General features: G+C 41.0%; 1 protein-coding gene across 1 annotated transcript in view; it reads left to right on the forward strand.

Moving 5' to 3' along the window:
* Sorcs3 (sortilin related VPS10 domain containing receptor 3) overlaps window positions 1-20,134 on the forward strand; it is a 415,789-nt gene that overhangs the window by 69,072 nt on the left and 326,583 nt on the right. Inside the window, exon 3 of the mRNA XM_069987921.1 lies at window positions 15,799-15,898. Coding sequence (XP_069844022.1) covers window positions 15,799-15,898 — 100 coding nt within the window. The remainder of the gene's footprint in view (window positions 1-15,798; window positions 15,899-20,134) is intronic.

Raw genomic sequence — 20,134 nt, forward strand, 5'->3', positions numbered from 1 at the left:
CTTCCATTTTTCCAGTGGTTTATTGGAGATAGGAGTCTCATGGACTTTCTTGCATGGGCTGACTTTGAACCACAATTCTCAGATCTCAGCCTCCTAAGTAGCTAGGATTACAGGCGTGAGCCACCAGTGCCCAGCTGTTCTTGTTTTAGTTTTGTTTTTTTTTGGGGGGGGGTTGCAAGGGAAACATGAGAAATATGGTGTTGGGAAGACTGCCACAGGAGGAAATGGAATTGTACCAAGAAACGAAGTTGATTCTTGCATTATACTTTGTATCTATTTTCTCATTGAATCTTGTTAATCATACTGCCCACTGGTAATGGTTCTGCTCATATATGAGATGAGGAAACTGAAGCCCGGAAAGGCTGGCAGTGTTCCTTCTGTCCCATTGTTTTAAGCAGGATAGCAGGAATTCCATACTGACTTTGACCATTCTCCTCTTCAATACTTTCAATGCCTATGCTGATCCCTTGAGCAAATTTATCACATGACAGCCTGAGAATCAGGGACTCAGTTGCCTGTTTTACACAAATGATCAGGTATTGAAGTAGACCCCAGATAACCTTAGTTCAAGTCCCTGCCTTGTGGCTTTCTCGGTCCTTAACCTCTTTAAGACTCTTTTTTTTCCTCATTTCTGTGACAGAGATGAAATACCTATGTCACTGTTTTCCTCATTTCTGTGACAGAGATGAAATACCTATGTCAGAGGATCATTGTGAGAGTTAAATGAAATGTTTCAGAAAACAAAGTGTTTTATAGAAAGCTCTATGCAAATGTTAGTTATTTAAATGCCACCATGTTTTAGGATGGTAATCTTCCTAGAAATCAACCACTGAGTCCCAGTATGAGCCAAAGTGTTGACCTCAAGAAGTTGATAGTGTAAATGTGGAAACAGTAACTATGGATATTAGACACTATGCTTTAGGCTATGTTGCAGAGATATAAAAGCTGGAGGAAAGGAGAGAAAGCAAAAGTCACTGGGCTGGTGGTGGAGGACAGAATACATGAGAAGCTTGTATGGAGGAGGCTAGAGTTGAACTTTGTAGAATCTGGTAGAGAATAGCATTTCAGTTGAAGTTTTCTTGAGCCTTGAAAGTTTGGCATACAATCACAGTTACCAAAGCATGGCCAGAAAACCCATAGTGAGTTCTCTATGATCCTTTTCAGGAGATTAATGAAGACAAAGCTGTTTCCTAATAATAACAAAACGTTATTTACTCTTTTACAAACTCTCATTTTATCTTGTATACAGTAGACATAGCTAGAAGTTGCATGACATGTATTTTCCTAACAGATTGAGTGTAGAAGTAAATATGACAATCTGTCTTTTATGAAGGCAGATAGCAAAGGAATTGCACACATAACCAAAAAGAAAACATTTCTAATTTTCTCACTAAATTGTTTCCCTTTTGGAAACGGCAGTTGTTTTTCATAAAATCTAAGTTGTGTTATAACATAACAAGATTATTATTTTAAATAAATTCAGAAATAATGTAAGCTTTTTCTCAATGTCATTTTGAATATGATACATGTTGGTAGAAAGAGCACCTGTAAATTAAAAATTGTGGGAGTTTCAGTAAGTTAGAAAAGCTAGAAAGAATCCCAAGTCACAGAAGTTTAAAGAGTGTAGTTTTATATGAAGAAGGTACTGTAAATGTCTCACAGATTTTTATAACACTTTGGCACCAAAGCATATTCTTTGGTCATCCATGACCAAGAAATTCAAAATGGCAAACTCAAGTATGTAGCAAAACTTACACTTTATACATTATTAGGGGAAGCATAGATTGACCATAATATTTCTTAAAACAATTTATAACAAGTGTCCAATGACAATTTTCACCCTTTGAGCCAGTAATTGAACTTACGTGAATCTTTTCCAAGAAAACATATAAAGAAGTATCCAAAAATTTATAAACTACAATACACATTAAATTATTGAGTGCAATAACTTGGTCCAAAACTAACTGGCTAGCAGAGCTGATTAAAGTAAATTATGATGCATTTTGACCCCAGAATGTTATAAGGCTTTTAGGGTGATGTTTTAGAGCTATGTTGAGAAGCCTGGGATGATACTTACAATCTTTTCAAGTGAAAAAGCTATTTATAAAGCATGTCCTTGAACTTTATAAACACATACAGATCAGAGAAACAAACCCACCAAAACATTGATTGTACTTTTGTCCAGATGGTATAGCTAAGAGTGACATCTAGATTGCACCTGAGAGTTTTCCATATTCCCACTGTAAGTTTTCAGTACATTTGTTGTTCAAAGAGATCTGTGGGCTTGGTGGTATTCCCTTAATATCCATGGCAATGGGAACCCATCCTCTGAGCCAGCACATGCCATCTGGGTTTAGGTGACTGTTTCCTGTGATTATGGAAGATGAGTTTCTCTGTGGACAACAGAATGGGTCTAAGAAATTCTGTGACTTGAGAATACATTCACTATCTAGCTGATTGCTTTTCCTTGCTGACCCTTTCAGAGGGAAGCTTTTACAATGAGATTCTTTTTATGATTTACAGCTCTGGACTTTTTGTCAGAGCATTTGGAGTGCAGGAAGTTGTGTCCAACAGAGTGGTTGTTGTTTCAATAATGTTGTGTAACTGACACAGCTCTGCCAGCATAGCAGTCAGTCAATACTTCTTTGAAAAGAAGAGCTTAGTGAAACTTCAGGTTGTAGTTGTGATGATGAGGGGTATCAGGGCCTCTCACAGGGGAACTGCACAGTTCACTGCTTGCTATCAGAGAATTTTTGCTTCTTCACTTCTGGTTGGGGGGATGTCAGGTGTTCAGTGAACTCAGTCTTTCTCCTGTCTTGGATGACCAATAGGAAATGTCTGGCATCGTGGGCTTTGTTGTTAGTCTTGCACAGAGGAGAGGGGATCTGTGTGTGCATGACTTGGTCAGTTCCTAGAATGCACTATCTCAGTTCCATGACGTGCTTCAGCATTTTGGAGTGGTTAAATGAAGCATCTAAAGTAGTCTCTTGACCTCAGAGGACTCTGTCTGTCTACAGAAAGAAGCTTCGTGTACAAAAAGTTAAGCAATAGCATAAAACAACAGCAGGAAAGAAGAGATGATATATCCAGGGAGCTGATACAGTGGTGCTGGCAGTGACACATGCTGGGAGTTAGGAAGCTAGAGGCAGAGGGGAGAGAGGCTTCATGCAGGAGAACACATGAAAGGAGTACTCTCTTCTTCAGGGCTCACTGCTCTGGGGAGGAAGAGACTCTCATTAATGGGTAAAGCAAAAGCAATGAACATTGGTGAAAGCATTGAGTACAGCCCATGCACAAAGCATTTTGTCTGTCACTTTGATGGGAAAGATTTAAGTGTGAGAGAGACAGAGAATTTCAGGGTTGAAAGGTATCTACAACTCTCTAGCAATTCCTGTACCTTCTTTATGTGGCTCTGTGTGTGTGTGTGTGTGTGTGTGTGTGTGTGTGTGTGTGTGTGTGTGTGTGTGTGTGTGTGTGTGTATGTGTGTGTGTGTGTGTGTGTGTGTGTGTGTGTGTGTTTCCTGGTGGTTACAGAATGCCTGTGGCCATGGGTTACAGGACTCCAACTGGCTGGATGGAGTTTTTAAAAGGAAATGGTAAACATGGAACTCCCTAAACAGAGATGCCTTGCGAAAACTGTTCAGAACATTCTAGTGTGAGCTCATCCTCTCTATCCCCAGGAAAATTTGTTGAAAAAGAAAATTGAGTCCATTGTCCTTATACTTTAATTTGTAAGGGTTGGCGACCAGCTGGAGGCCATCTTTGATTACCTGTAACATTCACTCCATCTTCCCATGTGACTTTCAGGGGCTTAAGGAGCTGAGAAAAGCCCATCCACTGGTGTTTATGTATCAGTAATACAGGACAGTATTGGGTGATGATTTTTGTCAGTGTATATGAGGGCCTCTAAACAACTGACATTGAAAATGAATTTCTTTACCTTAGGGCTGGGTCAGCTTCACTAACATCCAACTCTGGAGTGAATACAGAGCTATTTATATTCCCATTGAGCAGATATGAAGCCTGAGATTTGTTAGTAATCAGCCTGAGGTTCCATGGGCTAGATTTAGAACCAAATCTGCTTGACTCTGAAATAAATCCTCTTATGATTAAGTTGGTCTGCCTTTGTGAATATAAACACTTATCTGTAATAGGATCCCTTTGTTGATGTGTTATTTCTGATCTGCATTGTAAATGCTGGGTACCAGTGACTCTATTGTTACAACTTTGAATTGCCTGAGTGATATGTGGCTGTGTTTTTAATACATTTCAGCATTACAAATAAAGTCAAGCCCTTGTAACCTCTCTGCCCAGCCCAGGCCATATATAGAGGTAATTTTCCTTTTACTAGCTATTTGTATTTTTCTGCAGGTTTTTGGATGCATTTTGTACACATTTATAAATTATTTAATGAAAATACATTATTTTGTTGTACCTGCACATGCTGTATGCATTGTATGTTATTATTTAGGAAGCTTTAGATATTAGGATTATCTTTTGGAGGCTTTGCAAATTAATAACCTTGATACTTACCATACATATTAAAGCTGATTATATAGATATAATTTATTTGTATATATAGAGAATAAATTATGTAAACCCCTATATTTCATTATCTATCTCCTGATGATTCTCATTATATTAGGGTCATATGAACACAACTCAAGTGACTTATAGAAGATATTACCTTCTTAGAAACCAGATTTAGTGTTTTTTCCTATAGGGCCTTTTTCATCCCTTTCCCTGTACAATACAAACATATGATAGGTTGGGATGGTTTGACATTTTAAATCTTAAATATAACAACCCAATGACCCTTCTGTCTGAGCTGAGGTTGTATAGTGAGAATGAATGTGCTCACACAAGGACCTGAATGTTGATCCCAGCAACACACACACACACACACACACACACACACACACACACACAAACACACCCCTCCACTTTCTGTCTCAGATGAGATATGTCTTGCCATTGTTCTGCTGTTGGGTCTCTACTTTATCTGCTTTTAAGCCCTGAATTCTTCATGATTCTAGCCTTTACAGGCATCTAATCTTCTGTTCTCTGCATTTAGAATCCCTAAATGGCTCTCATTCCAATAACTAGGGCAGAAGGAAATAGAGATGAATTATTATCTTATAGCACGTTGTAACTCTTTGTGAGGCTAGAAAATATGGCATAGGAGTCATAGGATGGAGGAGGTCCCTGGGAGCATTGGAGCTTCAGTCTCAGCATCTGTTTGCATGTGTTGTGTGTGTGTGTGTGTGTGTGTGTGTGTGTGTGTGTGTGTGTGTGTGTGTGTGTGTGTGTGTGTTTCCTGAAAAGCACACAAATGTGATGCCAATAGACATTTACAGAATGGACTATTTAAATTGCTGGCCTTTGGCTCCAGGTCTGGGATTAGTTGTCTAGCTGGTTGTTTGTGGGAAAGCTGGGCTTTGGCCATTGAAAAGACACAGTTGAATGTGGCTTTGGGTACTCATCTTTGGATGGAGAGATTGCTGGCCAGAGAGGAGTGTGAATGGTTTTCCATCACAGAGACTCTGCAAAGCTACTGGTCTGGAGCTATGTTGTAGACATTCTTGACCCTGACCTTGAAATGGTCTGTGGTTCACCACACACAGATCTTTTAATTGCCTCCAGATTTTTATTATCTTTACTCCCACATGATTCAGTGGAAAGCACTCAGAGGAGTGACTAGTGGTTGCTTCTCTAGTCCTGAAGCATGATTTTGTCTTTGATTTCCAGGAAGATTGTCTTTTCATGTTACAGTTGAAAAAAAAATTGACAGAGATCTGCCAATAATTTTCTAGACCTCCATCTACCTAATCACTTATTAAATATAGGGAGTTTAAATTAAGAAAAACCACACAAAATGACTGTCCTTAGGAATAATACAATCTTGAGTATTCAAAAAATAAAGACTCATGGAGGGTGCAGCTCATGTTATAATCCTAGCTACTCAGAAGGCTGAGATTTGGAAGACTGTGGTTCAAAGCCAGCCCAAACAGAAAAGTCCTCCTGCCTTCATCTGAAAAACCAGCAAAAGATAATAGACAGCCACAAGCATTTATGAAGGAAGACATTTTATCAGATGCTAGGCTAGTCTCTTACTTTTCTTTACTGCATTTACACAGCGTTCTTGTCTGTGTTGAGGTTGAGATAGGTATGTGTCAATGATTTTTGCCTCTGAGTCCTCTTATCGTTGCACTTCTCTAGTCTTGTTTTCTCTACTTATAGCTATACTTTCACAGGTTAATATCTATCTATCTATCTATCTATCTATCTATCTATCTATCTATCTATCTATCTATCTATCTATCTATCTCTCTATCTGTCTGTCTGTCTGTCTGTCTGTCTGTCTCTCTGTCTGTCTGTCTGTCTGTCTGTCTGTCTGTCTGTCTGTCTATCTGTCTATCTATCATCTATCTATCTATCTATCTATCTATCTATCTATCTATCTATCTATCTATCTATCTATCTATCTATCTATCTGTCTGTCTATCTATCTATCTATCTATCTATCTATCTATCTTATTTTCCTTTTGAGGGGCTTTCCACAAGCAAATGTAAGTATCTTGAAAGAATAAATGGGGAAGTTGTAGGTACTGTTAATATAAATGCAGAGGAGGTCAAAGGCTTGGGTTGTAGGGAAAATCTGCACAGTAAAATTAGGACTGGGGCTGAGAGTTGTGAAGAAAAAAGTCTAGACAACTGCCAACAGGAAAGGTAGGGAAATGGGAGGTAGAGAAAAAGGCTACAGGGGCCTTGAACATCAGGAAAGATTGGCATCGACTCCATGTGTCAGCAAGGCAGGAAAAGATGAACCAGGGCATTGGAACCCTGGCAGCAATCTTGGAAAGTTGCCACAGAGACAGAAAAGCCAGGTGAGAGCCTGTCTTGGGGCCTGAGACTGCAGTAAAGGGGTAATAATGTCTGGGAGGTCACACCAGCCTTCTTTTATGGAGCAGCCTTACCATGACACTGCCATGTGTATCCCTTCAGGACTCTGCCATCCTTGTTTCCAGCTGCACAAGCAGAGTTGGGTACAAAAGTGTCTCAGTTTACCCTGACAAACCTATCATAAGCCCAAAATATCATAGGCCAACAATTCACACATGAGAAGCTGGAGACACAGACAGACATTTTGTAGACATGTTGGGATGTAAAAACACTAGACAAGATATCCAGAAGACTACTGATACAATGTGTGGGGTTTCTCCTCTTGATCAGATGTTGACTGGGAGCCTTGACTCCCTGCTTCTGTCCAGCATCTCAAGCATCTACTACCACCTATTGCGAGCCTAGAAAGCGATCAAAATTGCATCATCGCAGAAATGACAATCTAAAATGGAACCATTGTAACCCACAGATCACTAAAGTTGTGGGGGAGATTTACTAAACCTAAAATAACTACTATCTGGGGAGGAGTGGGGTGAGGGGAAGATGGGAAGGGCTGGTAAGGGGAAACAAAGGAGGAGGCAACAATGCTTCATAAGAAATGTACTCATTACCTTGCCCATGTAATTGTAACCCCTCTGTACAGTATTTTCACAATAAAAACTACTATCTGGTTTTTTACAGTAAAAAAAAAAAGTTTGCCAATCAGAGCTAGAGCTACTCATAAGTCACTAGAAAAAGAGAAGCCTGGCATATGGCAGATGTCACAAATGATAGATAGATAGATAGATAGATAGATAGATAGATAGATAGATAGATAGATGCATGTTAAGAAACAAGCAAATCCAAGTACCAACAACAACAACAAAAATTCTACCAGGAAGGGAACTATCTCTGTTGTGGCCATCTACTAAGTTTAGAATCCATCACACAGAAGGAAATTCCTTGAGGAGAGAAGGTACTAATAAGGCTTCAGTGTTGGAGAAACTGGCTTCACAGAGTGTAGGGACAGGAGGAGAACAGGGAGGGAAGGTGGTACCTCATGAGGGCTTCAGGGGTAAACAAGGAGAAGGTGAGGATTGGGTAGGAAGGCAGCAGGCTCACTCTTACACAGAACCTCTGGTGGCCTCTTGAGAACTGACAGGGACCTTCCAGAACCTTCAGTCAGGATCTTGGCATGGGGATGGAGGTGGGGATTGGGGTAGGGATTGAGTCTACAGTTCAGCTCTCTGGGAAACCAGTGTGGCTGAACTGACATAACTTTTCCCTTCTGTTCTTTTACTTCTGAAATAGCACTTTATATGCTAGTTGTAACCAACTTCTCTTCTAGAAGTTCAAGAAAGGAATGGGATTTACTGGATGGATAAAATGTGTACCGGGTCTACCTGTATCCCTAGTTAAACGATTTAGGTGGACCCATTGCAACAATGAGATGTACAAGTTGTCTTTATGTTGAAAACGAACTTTACAACTTTTGTGAGGCGGGGGCAGGGAGGATTGGGTGGGGGAGGGGGGGGCGGGGGGGGGGAGGATGGGAAGGGATGGGAAGGGGAAACAAAGGAGGAGGCTACAATGCTTGATAAGAAATGTACTCATTATCTTGCCCATGTAATTGTAACCCCTCTGTACAGTATTTTCACAATTTAAAAAAAAAAAATGTGTACCGGGTTGTTTATCTTTCAGTTCCTGGCATTGCCACTAGGGGGAGAAGTCCTCAGGGAACAACCTGGAGCATGGTAAATCAGGCTGGGGTGGTTCTTCCAGAATGTAGCTGATCTAGCCAAAGCCTCCCACACACTGATCAGGATGAGATAAGGGTTCAGGGACTAGGAGTTGACATTTGAGAAGATCCCTGAACATCTCTGGGAAGTTGAAGAGGGAAGACTTTTGGTTTTCCAGTTATATGGTACCTAGAGAGTAGTGTGAATGATCAGCTAGATGCCATCTAAGTCATCTGACAGGTAGGTAGAGGAACTGAAGAACACTGTCTCTATAGAGGCCCAGGCTCCTTGGGAAAGAAACTATTGTCAACAATCAGTAAGGCGGAAGTTACACATAAGGTAAGACCTTGTGATTCCTCAAGAAGATGTCTTCTCAGATAAAATGCTTTTCACAAATACTCAGGAAGCCAGTGCTGATGCTAGCAGATTTTAAAAGAAAAATGAAACCAAATGTTCTTAGAAGGCTGAGCAAAGAACTGGTTTATTCATAAGCAGAAAGACTCTATAGCAGATAAGACGAATGAACTGCGGCTGGGTGTGTCAACACAGATACATTTCAAAAACTGAATGTTGGGTAAAAATAAGCATGACACACGACGTATATCTAATGTGATAACCTTCATGAAAATTTAAAAGCACTCAGAAAGGTTATATGTTGCTTATGGACACAAAGAGCTGGTAATTCCAGAAGTGCCATAGTTGTCGACACATTGGGCTTTTCTTTCTGCTGCAAATAATTTATGTAAACATAGAGAAAGTATGAGAGAGAGGGAAACAGACACAGACAGACAGACAGGCACACACACACATGCACACGTGTGCACATAAGGCATCAGAACAGAGCTGGAAACCAGAGCCCTGTGGTTATACATGTCTCATGTGTCCCTTCCTGGTTAGCTGTGTCTACCAAAACAATTTAAAAACTGGCATAATGCTGGCTGGGGTGGGCACGCAGTGGGGGGAGGTGCAGCATTTGCTGTGTTTCAGTTTTGTGAACCTGGCTTCAGAATTTGGAAGACTAGCTCCACAATTGTGAATGAGTGGGTTCCCTGTATGTGAACCCAGGGCAGATGTCTGGAGCCTTGAGATGCAGAATAGTTTGGTTTCATGTTGGGGCTAGTTTCCTGGGCATTGCTGTCTCTGACAACTGGGCAGAGTCCTCTCTGCCCTCTGCCCCTCACCCCAGGCTAAGTGGATTCCCAGAACACTGTGGTGAAGGCAGTGAGTTGCATTCCTGCTGGAAACAACAGAGTCAAGGGCACCTTTGATCGCACAGGCTTGCTGGATCCTTCAGGTGTCTTCGATGACCTGGACTTGTTTCTGGCACCTTGAATGAGCAGAGACTGCCAGAGGTCTGGAGGGGGCTAGGACTCAGAGAGCTTCCTTTGTTGAGAAGTCCTTGCTCCCAGCAGCCACTTCTGCAAAAAGAGCAAAGTCAGTGTGAATCTGTTGTGCCGATTGCAGCGTAAGAGACTGTGGGGTGCTAAGCACACTGCCTTTGATAAGCGTTATTTGGATTCTGGAGGGAAGTTTGTTGTGACATCAGTCATGCAGGGAGTCCTGAGAATTTAGCTTTTACAAAATTGCTATAGATAGTAGGAGAAAAGTCACTAGTTGGAAAATAGCTTAGCACGAGTAGCATGATGCTGGAGCGATAATAAAATTTAGTGCCAGAGGGGACCTATTGATTATGTGAGTTAATGAGGAAATGTGATCTGACAAATTTTCTCTGTCTCTGTCTCTGAGTCTGTCTCTATCTCTTTCTCTCTGTCTCTGTCTCTCTGTCTTTCTGTCTCTGCTAGTCCTGGGGCTTGAACTCAGGGCCTGAGCACTATCCCTGACTGAGCCTCTTTGTACTCAAGACTAGTGGTCTACCCCTTGAGCCATAGCATCACTACTGGCTTTTTCTAAGTAGCTTATTGGAAATAAGAGTGTCACAGACGTTCCTGCCTAGGCAGACTTTGAACCATGATCCTCAGATCTCACCTACCTTGGTAGCTAGGATTATAGGCTTGAGCCACTGGCACCCAGCTAAATTGTCTCTTCTTTACTTGATCAGCTCTTCTGAATTCCATTTTATTTTCATTGTTGTTCTATTTTGTTTTATGACTTTGTTTGTTGTTGTTTCATTTTTTGTTTCTGGGAGTTGAATTCTGGACCTTGTGCTTGTTAGGTGGGTGTTCTCTTACTTGAGCTACAATTCTAGCATTTTTGGTTCTGATTATTTTTGAGAGAGAGCTTTTACTTTATCTTGGGCTAGCCTGGACTGCTGTTTTCCTATCAAAACCCTCATGTCTATATTTTTATTGGCTGAGAATTTTGCAAGTGGACTGGCCACAAATTCTATGTCTCCTGTTGTTGGCCTCTAGACTAGCTACGATTAAAGGCATGGCCCTTTGGGGCTGAGAAGGTGGCTCAGTGGTAGAGCGCTTGCCTTGCATGCATGAGGCCATGGGTTTGATTCCTCAGCACTGTATAAGAAGAAAAAGCCTGAAGTGGCGCTCTGGCTCAAGTGGTAGAGCACTGGCCTTGAGCTGAAGAGCTGAGGGACAGTGTTCAGGCCCAGAGTTCAGGCCCCATGACCAACCAAAACAACCCCCCAAAACAGGCATGGCCCTGTGTCCAACCATTTCTGTGTTCCTCCTTGCCCACCCTCAAATAAATAAACTTACCTACAAAAGTACATAAGTCAAAAACAGCAACAAGGGGGGAAAATACCACAAAAAGTAAAATGATAAACCCTCTTCTTTCCATTGCTTGGAGTTCATAATTTCATATGATCATATGCACTTAGCTATTGAAATGAAAAGGCCAACAAATGGTGAACTAATGCTGAAGTGATACTCACTAGACACTGTGTTGAGAATGAATTATACAACCTGTCTGGGGGCGAGGGGAGGGGGCGACTGGGAGAAAATGAAGGAAGAGGTGACACTCTTCAAAAAGAAATTTACTTATTACCTGACTTCTGTAACAGCAACCCCTCTGTACATCACCTTTACATTGAAAAGGAAAGGCACGAGCCTGTTTTAATTTACTGGTAATCTTAGGGCATGATTTTTTAAGAGGCCAGTTTTAGCAGTTAGAATCCTAAGCCTCAATGTCCAATCAAAGAACTCTGCTAAGTCAATTCTTCAGCCTCAATATCCAATCAAAGTCCTCAACCTTCCACTGCTCCCAACCCCAGGAAAAACTAATCACCTTGTCCTGTATTCAGCAGTCTATTAGATCAGTTTAGCTAAGAATTACCCCACCGTCTTGCTAATTTTTCATCCATTGACCTCCAATCTGCCTCTTTTTATAAGTTTTTTATTGTGAAAATACTGTACAGAGGGGTTACAGTTACATGAACAAGGTAATGAGTATATTTCTTATCAAGCATTGTTGCCTCCTCCTTTGTTTTTCCCCTTCCATCCTGTCCCTCCCACCTCCTCAACTACACATCTCTACCCCCCCAATCCCCCCTCCACCTCTGCCTAAATTGTAAAGTTTGTTTTTCCACTCTGCTTCTTAACCATACATTCTGGCTTTTCCTCCTTATGTTTGGAGTTGAGCCAGTCTCTCTCCCCTTCTGAAAATCCCCGTTGCAACAGTCCTTAGTCATATTGCAGTATCCCTGAATAACATTTTATCAAGTGTTAGAATACAGTGTTGTTCTTCTCTAGGCTGAGAGGAGTGGCTTGTTCAGGGCAATACTTTGAGCACATTTCAGAATCAGTTCTGGAGTCAGGATTTCCAGATTCCCAGTTCAATGTTCTTTCTGTATACCATCCTGCCTGTATGCCTTAAGGAATGTAGAATCAAGACATAATTCATCTAACAAAATGTTTTATTGGATTAATAAAAGTATGCCCCTTACAGCCTCTAGAGCTCATGGCTTATCTCCTGAGCTGCCCTGGAAGCACAGTTGTTCAGGGTGATGGGTTGACTGGTCATTTAACCTGATTCTAATATGAATGAATTACAGATCTTCCCCTGTCCTCACCTACTGCTATATTTTACCAGCCTGTACTGACTGCAGTGCCGGCATCCACAGTGTCGAGTGTGGTTTCGAGGTGTGGCTATATGCTGTGTTACCACTAGATCTCAGCCGTTGATTAAAACTTCTGAGTAGATCTGGACAATCTCATTCCTTCACTTACTCTCACAAATAACAACAACAACAAAAAAATAAAAGCCAGTTTATTCAGTGTTTTCTTTGTACCAGGAATGCCACATGAGGCCCTGGGACTCTTATTTGAAGTGCCTTCTTTCCCTTAAGGGGTTACAGTCAAAGAAGAAATCCCAGACTAGAAATAATACAGTTGAAACAATAGACCAAGTGCTAAAATAGAAATACATACCAAAGCAGTATGGAAACAAAAAGGAAATTGTGATTAATTTCCCTGTGGGAACATGAGAAGAGGGCTGATACTGGAGTTAGACACTGAATTTATCATGAAGGTGAAATTGGGGATGAATGGTCTAGGCAAAGGGAATTATGTGCAGCAGAGTAAAAGGCACTGGCGTACAGGCCACACTTAGGATCATTACAAAGCAGGTGAAAAAGGGGCAGAGGATCACATGAGTAGAATTTCGCCCATTTATGCTAGATCAACGCCACCTTTTGCAAAACTAAGCTTAGGAGACAGAGCCTGTGTGCAGGCAGGGGTCATTACTACAGAGGAGTGACATGCGCAGATTTGGGTAGGTGAAATGTGATTTGATGTGTGGAGATGGGTGTGAGTAGAGAAGAAGAGTATCGGTCTAGGAGGGGGAACCATTGCAAAAATGATTGTGTACAACCGTGCTTTAGTAGGGACCCTACTAGTTATTTAGGAGGCAGAACCATCAAGACTTGGAGACTGTGCTAGTTTTGAGAGGTAAAGGCAAAGAGAGAGATTGAGAGTGATTCCCAGTGATCTCTACCTGCAGTCGATAGGAGACAGAGCATGAGAAGTTAGCATTTTGGGGTACTAATGATTAAAGTTAGCATCCCTGATGCTTACCATGAACTAGTAGCTTAGGGAAGGATTTAAAACACTCATATTTGTTTACGTGGTAAGCATGCCCAGTGTGCATAGTGTGCAAGGCCTTCCTCTGTGCCTTTTGAGGAAAGGAGAAATGAACAAATGTCGTGGAATTTTTGTTTTTAAACATTTTAATGCACTTTGGTTTTTTCCTACTCACAAATGCCTTGTAAGATTAAATTATGCTCATTATTTTAGGTAAGAAACCTGAGGTTTGCTGACCTCTGGTAGCTCACACTGGTGATCCCAGCTATTTAGGAGGCTGAGATCTCAGAATCAAAGCCAGCCTCACCAGGAAAAGTCCATGAGACTTTTATCTTCAATTAATCAGCAAAAAACAAGACATAGAAGTATGGCTCAAGTGGTAGAACACCACCCCTGAGTGAAAAAGACCTTTGATTGGCTGGTATACACACACACACACACACACACACACACACACACACACACACACACACACACACACACACACACACACACACACACACACACATCTGAGGTTCTAGTAAGGTTAAGTAACTTGCGCATGCTCCTGAAGCTGATTTTGTTACACTCCAAATTTCTTACTTTTCCTTTTATTTTTGTTTTTTGTTGGTCATGGGGCTTGAACTCAGGGCCTGGGAGCTGTCCTTGAGCTCTTCAGCTCAAGGTGAGTGCTCTACCATTTGAGCCACAGCGACACTTCTGGTTTTCTGGTGGTTAATTGGAGATAGGAGTCTCACAGACTTTCCTACCTGGGTTGGCTTTGAACCATGATCCTCAGATCTCAGCCTCCTGAGTAGCTAGGTTTATAGGCGGGCCACTGGTGCCAGTCTTTTTCTTTATATTATAGTGTTCTTGAAAGTTCTTTAACCTTTGAGGAGCTTCCCTTGTGGTTGGGACAGAGAACATGAAACAATCACGATGCTCTAGAGTTCAGAAAGAGATGTTTACAGTGTGCCTTGAGTGTAGGATGAAAACTTGTGTTCTGGTGCTTAGGAGAGACAAGGTGGCATGTGGGAAAAGAGGCAGAGAAGGTGCGGGTGTGGGTGTTAGTCTTAAGACTAGGACTTTGCCAGCTAGAAGAGCGATAGTGATGACACAAATGCCCTCAGGTAGTTTCACTACGAGCCTTCTTGGGTTAAACTGTGATCTTAAGCAGGGTCAGTTTAGGGTTTGAAGATGGAGAAAGGATCAAAGAGAAGGCAGGAGCATATGGTTACTAGGGCATTGTGGTGTCAGAGTCTTGGGGACTGCAGAGCCAGGGTGTGGAAATGAGAGTGAGGCCAACTAACACAAGGCCAGCTGGTCACGGAGAAAATAAGTTCACACCTGTGCCTTTTAAAGCTACAGGTGCAGAAGATTCCCAAGACCAGTCAAGGAAGATCTTGATGCCAAAGAGGCGGGAGCCTGGTGATTCTAGTATGGAAAAGGAAGGCAGTTTTTAAGGTGGGAGCTGTTTGGCACTTTCCCTCTGGACAGAATAGAGAGAGAGCAATCAGGGTGTTGCTGACTTTGGTTTTTTTGAGCTCTTACTTATGCTTTCTGCAGAAGGTCAGTCTACTGGAAATTAGGCTCAAAGAGGATCAGATAGAACAGTGAACCACTACAAGCAGTCTAATCCATTGACTTTCCACCTGGGCATACCATTGCCCCTCTGTATAGTTTCTTTATGCTATGGCCTCATTTGACCCATGAGGTCTTGGATACTTCCTGTTCCTCTGAGTAATTTCTTGCTCCAAGCTCAATGAGGAGGCAGGAAGTCAGCTGCAGCCCAGTGTCTCAGAAACACCTGGCCTCTCCCCTGTGGCCTCCATACACAGCTCCCTTACAGAGGGCTGGTGTGTGGGGACTTATGCCCTACCCAGCACTGCACAGAGAACTCAGACGAGGCCTTGTGGGAGGCAGGTAGTCTCCAGCGACGCCTTTAACCACACAACTTTACAAAGGGCATAAAAAGTAAGTCTCTGCGAAAGGCTGGGAGCAAAGGGGAGCAAGCGTCGAGTAAGCAGATGCATTAGTCTAATTGCTCTTCTAAAACTAATGGGGCTTTTTATCTCTGAAGAACACTTTTAAGCACTCATGTGATTCTGGAACAAAAATGCGGGTCACGGGAGAGCCTGGCTTCCCTTTAAACATAATCCCCATTCGATAAAACAATCTTTCCCTTTCCTTTTCTTTTTCTGTAGGTCAACAGATTATGGTACCACCTATGAAAAGCTGAACGACAAAGTGGGTTTGAAGACCGTCCTCAGCTACCTCTACGTCAATCCCACCAACAAAAGGAAGGTAAGAGGCAGGGTGAGCAGGTCTAGAGGCGTGTAGCAGGATTGTTTACGGCCAGGAGTTAAGAACAAGCCGAACAACCTTGGAATCACTGATAAAGTGCTTTACATATCCTGTAATTTGCTTTTGAAAAAATTATCAGCATACATTAATAGAGGTTTGTCATTCTCACAATAACCCTGATAGAGATAATATAAATAGCTACTACAACCGCAGTACCTCCAGTGAAAGGATTCAGCCGTGTGCCAGAGCTAGTGTTGAGGGTCTTTCATGTCTCATGCTTATGCTTACAATGATCCCATGCAGAACAAGTAAAGCATATGAAACACAGAGAGATTATGCAACACTCTAGCTTGATCTACATTGTAGATCTAGAATTTAAACATGGAGTCTAACTTGACTCCAAGATTGAGTCTGTAGCCTCTTTCTTGCAGGTTTGTTTTTCGCAGGCATTTTTTTTTTTTCCCGAAGGCATTTTATTCAGGACTCTTTCCCTCTAAGGAAGGAGATTGAGTTCTAGATTCTTTTTTTTCTTAACATTTTTTATTGTAAATGTGATGAACAGAGGGGTTTATAGTTACGTAAGTCAAGTAATTAATACATTTCTTTTTGAACAATATCAGCCTCATTTTCTCCCATTTTTCCCTGCTGAACCCTCTTCCCCAAGTTTTATAGTTCATTTTCATCATAGTGTCTAGTGAGTATACTGCTGAATTGGTTCACCCTTGGTCCCATTATTTCTGTTCTTTCCCTTCCCCTCCCCAAATCACATAAACTTACATATGATACAGGGTACAGAAATCAAAAACAACTTCAAAAGGGGGAAAAAAAGAAAGAAAAAAAAGAACTGGAAACATTACAATTAGAAAACACTTCATGTTTCCAATTCTTGGAGTTCATTTCAATAGGCATCATTTTATATGGTCATATGCACATCACTATTAGGCTCTTGTGATCCTCTCCTTTGGTCTCATTGTGTAAAAGTTTACATGTTTAACTAATCATGTACAAGGGTAATTTTTTGTCTTTTACCATCCATTGAATTTACTTGTAGAGTTATAGGCACATTCTAATGATTACAAATGAGGGAAACCATGCAACCTATGTTCCTTTGAGTCTAACTTACTTTGCTTAATGTAATTTTTTTCTAAGTCTTTGCATTTCCTTATGATTGTGGCAATGTTATTCTGTCATTCTTTCTAACCAAAGCATAGAATTACATTGTGTATACATAACCAAATTTTTTTTATCCATTCATCCACTGAAGGGCATCTGGGTTGATTCCATGTCTTGGCTATGGTAAACAATGCTACAGTGAACATGTGCTAGTGGCTTTACTGTGGCCTGGTTAGTAGTTATTTGCATAAATGCCCAGGAGTGTGATTGCTGGGTGATAGACACGTTAAGAGAGACTTCTCTGAAGAAGAAATAAGAATGGCCAACAGACACATGAAGAGATGTTCAACATCTCTGGCCATAAAACAGAAATGCAAATCAAAACAACAATGAGATTCTACCTCACCCCAGTTAGAAAAAAAGAAAACAATAACAGCTGTTGGGATGGTAGGGATGTGGCCCAAAGGGAATGCTGTTATGTTGTCCATAGAATGTAAAACTTGTTCAACCACTCTAGAAAGCAGTATGGAGTTCTAGATTCTTTAAGGTGATCTTAAGGCAGAGAGTTAAGGCTCCCAAGGCAGAGAGTTGACCTGGCTCTGCCAGTTTATCTGTTTTTCTGTTTTCCTCTTGCCTAGCAGCCAGGATGAAATCATGTAAGTGCAAGACTTAGTCATATTGGCAGGAAGAGATCTAGATTTCATGGAACATTTAATGGTTTTAGAAAATAAATACTATTCCATGAATTGGATTGGGAGAGATGTGATTTTTTTCCACCACATCTAGGAAAACACTACTGTCTAGAAATTTAGATAGATTCACACTTAAATAAATAAATATATGATCATTTCAGAATTTCGAAAAGGCTAAAACAATTGTACTGCCAAGCTTTTTTCTTGCATTTCACCTAGAAGTGAGCTTCCTGTTCAGATATCCCTGGTTTCTTATTGTAGCACAGTAGAATACAAGTTATGGCTGAGAATCATGATGATTTTTATGCTGTTCAACTCAGGGCAGCTTTGACTCATACCTTCATCACCATAATGTACAGCCCCCATCGCTTCTCCTCTTTTTTGATCTCAGTACCTCTGTATAACTCTGCAAAGGGAGGAGCTAAGATTACCAGCTTCTGGTTTAGCATTAGTGACCAAAGCCCAAAGTTTTAGCCTGTACCCCAGACCTCCAGACTGTGCACTTTGGGCCAAGTGCCAATATCTTGATCATTAGAAGAGTTATGTCAATGTCTGTTGTTGGGTTACCATGGTCACATTTTTCAGTTTTCTGATTAGAATTATCAAATATCAGCTCTGAAAGAGATCAAAGATTTCATCTCTTCAATTGATTATTAATATTATTTAATCCACAGGCATTTTGCAAATCTGATTAACCTTTTAGACCTCTCTGGAAATGGCCCTCTGCTATAAAAAAATTTTAGACATTTTGAGGAGTTTATGAACCACCAAATAATACTTATGGACCCAAGTTATACAGGAGTCTGGTTAAGAACTATTTATCTAGCTGGGTGTTAGTGTTATTCCGGTAAAATCCTAGCTATTTGGGAGGTTGAGATCCAAGGTTCTGGATTTGAAATCAAGTCAGGCAGGCAAATCTGAGAGAATTGTATCTCAGTTAAGTTGGCAAAAAGCCAAAGCTAGAGGTGTTGTTCAAATGGTAGAGGGGCTACCTTTTTTTTTTTTTAATTTTATTTTATTTTATTTGAGAGCATACTGTACAGAGAGGTTACAATTACATTGGCAGGATAATGCATACATTTCTTACCAAGCATTGCAGCCTCCTCCTTTGTTTACCCTTCACCTCCCTTCCCAGCCTCCCCCCTCCCCCCCACCCAATCATACCCCCCTCCGCCCCCCCACACCGACATTGTAAAGCTTGCTTTGACATGACATTTTTGAGGGGAAAAAAACAAACAAATGAGAGTCTGAGGACCCAAGTTCAAATTCCAGTACCAGCACAGGGAATCACTCATCTGTATTAACAGCCTCATTTTTGCAGATAAGAAAACTGAAGCCTGATTAAAATAAAAGGAGCCATACTTAAAACCCAGGATGCCTGACTCTCAGGAAAGATTTTATTTTTTTCCTTTTTTTTATTGTGAACATACTGTACAGAGGGGTTACAATTACATGGACAAGATAATGAGTACATTTCTTATCAAACATTGTAGCCTCCTCCTTTGTTTCCCCTTCCCATCCCTTCCCATCCTTCCCCCCTTCCTCCCCCCACCCCACCAAAGTTGTAAAGTTCATTTTACCACATAATGACTTGTACATCTCATTGTTGCAATGGATCCACCTGTATCCCTGTTTAAATGATTTGTTTTTTCCCTTCCCCTCCACAAATTATACCAACCTCAAATACAGTGAAAGCACGGGTTATACCATGGGGGAGGGACATACAAAGCAACAAAGAAATAATTTTATAAATGTGTTAGAAACAATCACCTGAAAGAAAAAAAATATTTGAATACATATCTTAGGGTTCATTTCCCTAACATCAACTTATCTGACCTTTTCTGCTTGACTCAGACATATACTAGATATTGAAAATAAGGGAAACCATGGGACCTAAATTTCTTTGGGCCTGGCGTACTTCACTTAATATAATTTTTTCCAAGTCTTTCCATTTCCTAACAAATGAGGCAATGCCATTCTTTCTGATGGAGGCATAGAATTCCATTGTGTGTGTGTATATATATATATTATATATATAATATATATACCACATTTTCTTGATCCACTCATCTACTGAGGGGCATCTGGGTTGGTTCCATATCTTAGCTATTGTAAATAATGCTGCAATAAACATAATAGTCATGCTGGTAGCTTTAGTGTGGCTTTGTTTGTGATCATTTGGGTAAATGCCCAAAAGTGGGATTGCTGGGTTATAGGGGAGCTCTATGTGGAGTCTTTTGAGGAACCTCCATACTGCTTTCCAAAGTGGTTGAACAAGTTTACACTCCCACCAACAATGCAGTAAGGTTCCCTTCTGTCCACATCCCCTCCAGCATCTGTTGTTATTAGAGTTCTTGATTATAGCCAGTCTAACTGGGGTGAGGTGGTATCTCAATGTTGTTTCGATTTGCATTTCTTTTATGGCTAGGGA

This window comes from Dipodomys merriami, unplaced genomic scaffold, assembly GCF_024711535.1.
Source record: "Dipodomys merriami isolate MVZ:Mamm:240054 unplaced genomic scaffold, mDipMer1.0.p SCAF_35, whole genome shotgun sequence".
NCBI lineage: Eukaryota > Metazoa > Chordata > Mammalia > Rodentia > Heteromyidae > Dipodomys > Dipodomys merriami.